A 6,222-nucleotide genomic window follows, 5' to 3' on the forward strand; every position below is an offset into this window, starting at 1 on the left:
ATCTGTAACATATCAACTTGCCTTGACAATGATTGATGGCAAAGTATGCAATGCATTGACAAGTAATTCTACGCAACGTTGTTATCTATGTCAAGCAACATCCAAAGATTTTAATAAAATAGATTTAATTTTAAGTAAGCCAATACTAATAATAATAAATAATAATAATAATAAATATTAATAATAATAATAATAATAATAATAATAATAATAATAATAATAATAATAATAATAATAATAATAATAATAATATAATAATATAATAATAATAATAATAATAATAATAAAAAAACCCCGAATAACAAATTTTAGATCGATTTATAAAGAATTTGGGTTTTGGCCAGCTTTTTGGGGATTCTGTCCCACTGTAAAACGGCGCGATAAACCTGTATCTCTGATGTATAACACAACTCGATACTTTTCTCAATTAACGCTTTCCGATACTACTTATGCCCGTATCACACTAGCGGCTCGCGGCCGCGACTGCGATTGCGATTTTGTCCCTTGACCAATGAGAAAGAAGCTGCTGGCAATTCGGACATTTCTCATTGGTCAAGAGACGAAATCGCAATCACAGTCGCGGCCGCGAGCCGCTAGTGTGATACGGGCATTACGCGCGATATTAATTTTCTGTAACTCAAAGTCTTAATTTCAACGTTGATCTATGAAAAATCCGACGTAGAACCGCACGAGCTTATACGACGCTGTCGATTATATTCGTGAGAAAGGAGAAAGCGTGATTGAGCAAAATTAATGCAGAAATTAAATGCGAAATGTTCTCGCAAATATTGAAAATAAATGTAATTAATTACAAAACGATGCATGTACTTACATGGGGATGACCGTTGTCCATCGTTTGCAGTTTCGACGCAACAGCTTCGACGCGAGAAATTAACAGACGAAAAGTACTGACGCCAGGCAGACACAAAACTAAAGCATCGATACACTTTACGAGATATAATTCGTCGCGCGCGGAGTTTATTTTTAGACGATAACACTAGCGAGAAGCACGGGACGGCTCAAACGTGACTTCGCAACTGGATCGCCATTCAAATTTTACCGGTTAGTTTAATGTCGTGACGATCATGAAACATGGAAACGATTGAGGCAATAATAATATTGTTGTAGTATAATAGTGTTTAATATAGTGTTAGAAATAAATTTCGTAATGTTATAATAAATGTTACATACAATCGAAATAACGAATTAATTACGACAATTTCTTTAATTAAATATAATAAATATTACTATTACAAAGGAACAATTCAAATATTGCGACCGACGTGTTTCTCGGCAGCGTCGGGAGATGTCGTTAACTGTACGTTAATCTTTAGCTCGCTGTGTTCAAATTCGGAGATCTGACTCGGTAATCATCGTCACGAAATCTCCAATATATTATTGCGTAATCGTATCTTATTGTTAGATGATAAGAATTCTCATTATTTTGTATTTTACGTTCACCGTCACAAAAATGCATTATTTCGTCATAAAATATTTTGAAGTAATTTAATTTATCACTGAAGCAAGCTGCAGTGTAGGAATTTTTGGGTGTGCTAAATTTTGCATGATTTCTGAGTCTTCTGATTTGCAAAATGTTGCCTAAAAAAAAGATACAGTTATTAAAAAGATAAAATTTTCGAATATTTTCGTCATGAGATGTTTTTATTGGAAATATAATCAGGGACGACTTAAAATGTGGTGAGATGGGCAGGGAACACAACAATGTTGATCTTTATACACTCTGAATACTGTCTTTATTATATATAAGTATATCACACTCTGTAACTTAAACCGTAACTAACACGTCTGAACACGACGGTGATCGAGGCTCTTGTGAGCACCACTGACGCCCGCACGCACGCGTGGCGCGCCAAGTCGTGCCGCCAACCGGGAGCTGCCCTCTAGAAGGGCGGGAACTTATGGCTCGTTCAAAGTCTTCTCCCAACACTCCTCCCTTTGTGCGAGCGATCCACGGGTCCTCTCTAAGTTTCCTCTTTATCTGAAACATAAAAAGAATTAGTTATCGAATAAAATTAATCTCTAACTTTGTTTAAACTCTATATTCATTATTTTATCTCTCAGATACGCAAATGCTTCTAGAGGTAAAGGTTTTGTCATAATGTCTGCCAAATTCTCTTTGGTCTTAATCCATTCGACTTTTACCTTCCCTTAATCAACACACTGCTTGATAAAATCTCCATGAGTATCATCCATATGTTTTCTGTTTCCAGTTTCTTCTCTTTCTTCTAAGTTTTTCTTTATTTCCTCTAAGTCGTCATCAAACATTTTAAGTTTGTGACTTCTATCCTTCTTAGTGCAGTTTCTTGCTGCTCTGTTGTCATGACTCTATAAATTTTCTCGTGCTTGGATACCAGAGTATATAGTATATATCCAGTGTCAGTATATCCCACCAACACACCAATAGCTGTCTTGTCGAATTTCGACGTAGGCTTTGGTACTCTTGCATATCCAATGCATCCGAATTTCTTTATTTGTCCCGAGTCGAACATATATGTTCTTACTTTCTCTTGCAACGTTCTGTTGAACCTTTCTGCAACTTCATGGTGTTCTGGAGTATACGGTGGTGCAAATATGGCTTCTATCTTTTCTCTTTTTAATACCTTTTTAAAAGCACCTCCCGTAAATTCCTTGTCTTGATCTGACTTTACATAGCATAGCTTTTCTTCTTTTCCTAGTAGATTTCTGGCGGATATAAGATATTTCTCTAGAGCCTCTCCCGATTCATCTTTCGTCTTCAAAGAGTAGGCTTTCGCTAATCTAGAATAGCCGTCTATTAAGGTGATTATAAACCTCTTTTGTCCTGGATAGTATTTAGGTTTTATTTGACCATGATGTCCGTATGTTTCACCTGTAGTGGTCTCTGTGCTCTATTTCTGTTTTCTTTAAACGGCAGTTTTGCCATCTTTGCCATTATACAGACTTCACACTCTAATATGGAGTTATCAAACTTAACTGTCTCTAATCTCTTTTCTACTTTTTGTAGCTGTCTTAGATAGTTTAACAACTCATGATCTAACCTAACATGCCATAGCATCTCCTCATTTATTTTCTCTAATTTCTTTACTTTTTCAATTACTGAGCTTTCACACATTTCTTCTATATTCTCTATTGTCTGTATATCCTCCAACTTAATGACTTGCTCGAGTTCAGCATTGTTGTGTTCTATATTTTTGTTCACATTTGTGAGCTCTCCTTCATTCTCCCTCCCAATCGCAGAACTAACATTATCTTTCTCATCTAATTCTTTCTCCGAAATGGATAATTCATTGCTCTGAATGTTTGTTTGCGATTGTTCAGGAAGCTCACTATGTGTAACAGTTTCTGCTCTACATCTGTAAATTCCTTTAAAAACTATTTTATTTGTCAGTTTATTGTAAACTTTAAACACTTTATCATCTAAATAAATACTGAACCCTGCAGCCAACTTTCTTAGATATAGTAAATTTTTGGATACTTCCTTTGCTGCAATTACATTTGTTAATTTAATGACTCTCTTTTCTTTTTCATTCGTTATTAGCGAAAGATCTCCTTTACCATCTATTGAAATGTTTGCAAGCTCATTTTTATTCGCGCATTTAATAACTCTATCTTTACATTTTTCAAAATTTGACAGAATAAAATTCTTATTCACAATATGATCCGTAGCACCCGAATCTGCAGTAAAATTGACTACCTCTTTTGAACTATCTCTATCTTCTATTAATTTAACCATGTATAATTTACCTTCTTCTGATTCTCCTTCATTTGCTGTTTTTGTTGATATAGGTTTCTCAGCTGATTGTATCTTGGTTATTTTCCCTTTGTTATCTACTCTTTTTGTGCCTTTTTGCACAAATCTACCCTTTTTCTTTATGTTTTTATTAACGGTTTTATTTAAATATCTTTTTCCTCTAGCTCTGTTCGCCTGGGCTTCGGCACTCGGACAATTATCACCCTTGTGACCTCGTATCTCCTGGCAGTAGTAACAAAACCAGGCACCAGATTCTATTAGTGGACAGTCCTTCGCCATATGACCCATTCGGTTGCATCTGTAGCACTTCACTTGTTTCATGTTCTCTTCTGCAGCAGCCCTCTGTACCCTGACTTCGGGTTTCTCTAATTTTTCTCTCTCGTTTTTAGTCTCTGCTTCTAACTGCATCATAAAAAACTTTATTTCATCTATGTTCATTTTTTTAAGATTAGTTTGTCTTCTAATTAAATCTACATTCCTCAGCTCTGGTACATTAATTGACACAGCCTGATAAAATGCAGATCTAATCTCTTGTTCTGCGAGGGGTACCGCATCTTCACATGATTCATATTCTCTAATTATTGAATCGAAGCGTTCACAAAAATCACTTACTTTTTCGTCTTTTCTCATTTTAATTTGATAGAGTCTAGCTCGTACCGATACATGAGTAACGTTTACTTCACTCTTTTTATATCCTCTTAATTTCTTCAAAATTTCTTTCGGATCTTTTTTATGTAGAATCCTTTTATGATAGTTTTCATCTAAATGATTGATTATTATATCTCTAACTAGACTTTTTCTCTTAGCAACTTTTAATTCGGAGAGATTTTCTGGACTTCCAATGTTTGAATCTATTACATCTAACAACTCGTTATTCATTAACTCAGATTTTAAATAATCCATCCAAAGATCAAAGTTGGATTTTTGCGTCAGCTTATATTCTCTTCTAATATGCAACCTTTGACTGTTCAATTCCAATTCTATAGCTCTTTTCATTGTCTCTAAACTCCTATCTTTTTCGGCTGAACAGACTGTTATTTCATTTAATTTTCTCTTTTTAGACTCTACCTCTAGTTCTTTAACCGTTTGTTTACTGTTTTCTACTGAACTTTGGGTATCTTTATTGCTTACCTCTAAACGTCTAAGTTTAACTTTTTCTTTCTCTAAGTTTAAACGGGAGACTTCCACTATATTCTCCATCATCTCGGTGGCCTTCGTCATTACTTTGTCCAGCATCTGCATCGAATTATCCATTTTTGCGACCAATTTTTCTTGCTTTTCATATAATATTTTGGTTCCAATTGGCAGTACTGGACGGTTCTCTTCCCATGCTTTGGTCACATCTATATTCTCTCTGACTTTAGGCAAGTTCTTTTTCGGGATTGCACCTCTTCTTTCCGTCTCCTCCTTTTTATCTTTTGCTTCTATACGGAATTTTGAAATTACTATTTTTATTTTCTCTGAATGCATATATATATATATTATTCTTCTGGACTACTTTGTTTTCAAAAAAAATACTCTCTTACCTCTATCTTTTCTTACTGTCTCCTCGCTATTTCTTTCTCTTTCTATTACCGTGATAATGCTGCTATCGCTGTCGTAGTCGACCAGCGCATCTTGGCCTTCTTCCTCCACCGAAAGATTCACTGTCTCTTTTTCTATCTAGATCGGGATTTACATTTCAATTAAACATTAGCATTCTTCTTTTGACAAGATAAACCAACATTCGTATTAACAAATAATAATTTACAATTTCTATCACTAGATCTCTTTCAGCGATAAAAATTTAATGCTTATGAGGCTATATAGAACGCACTGCAATTCACAATAACCCCAAAGCGAGAAAAACCACGCGCCTCTGCAGGGCTATCCGCACGCGCACACCACTGTCCGTTGCGATCCCCAGCACTGCTGAAAAGATCTATGGGAGCTCGGGTTGATCACGCACACGCACGGGGCCCATACAAATTTACGCGGCTTCCCTAAACAGTAATCAAGCTACACCGCACAGCAAGTCATGCTCGATTACCGACCCGATACATAACGATTTCAAATAAATATAAACTCATATAGAGTTTTATATATACGCATGTACATACATCTATGCGTGTATCATAATGTTGCATCGATGCCATTTTGTTAGTTGAAATCGATTATGTGTTCGTGCGCGCCCGACAACAAGTTCTGCGCGCCAAAAATTCCGCGCGCCAAAAGAAATGACTCTCGCCGTTCACGATCGGACTTGCACGCGCACGTCGCCGGCCTGTTACCAAACGGCATTTTCTATCTCTTTTTCCTTCATTATTCTCTACTTCTTTATTACACTTTACACATCTATTCTCTAATTCTCTTATTACCATTATTACCTCTATTTCTATTTCTCGAGAAAAATGGCAAAAACATCTATCTCCTTGTAACAGTATTTATCGAACGAACATTCTTATTAACTGAGAATTCTCTCGTTTTGCTCG

The 6,222-nt window shown here is 35.7% G+C and overlaps 1 protein-coding gene across 1 annotated transcript; it reads right to left on the reverse strand.

Moving 5' to 3' along the window:
* Positions 1-1,259: 1,259 nt before the first annotated feature.
* On the reverse strand, positions 1,260-5,886 carry LOC139817834 (uncharacterized). Its single transcript, XM_071786120.1, has 5 exons — positions 5,851-5,886; positions 5,278-5,413; positions 4,883-5,175; positions 3,745-4,153; positions 1,260-1,999 (listed from the first exon to the last, which is right to left on the reverse strand). The coding sequence occupies exons 1-5, from the start codon at positions 5,884-5,886 to the stop codon at positions 1,983-1,985; spliced, it is 891 nt and encodes a 296-aa protein (XP_071642221.1). The 3' UTR covers positions 1,260-1,982.
* Between the last annotated feature and the right edge of the window lie 336 nt (positions 5,887-6,222).

The sequence above is a fragment of the Temnothorax longispinosus genome, chromosome 8, assembly GCF_030848805.1.
Source record: "Temnothorax longispinosus isolate EJ_2023e chromosome 8, Tlon_JGU_v1, whole genome shotgun sequence".
Classification (NCBI taxonomy): Eukaryota; Metazoa; Arthropoda; class Insecta; order Hymenoptera; family Formicidae; genus Temnothorax; species Temnothorax longispinosus.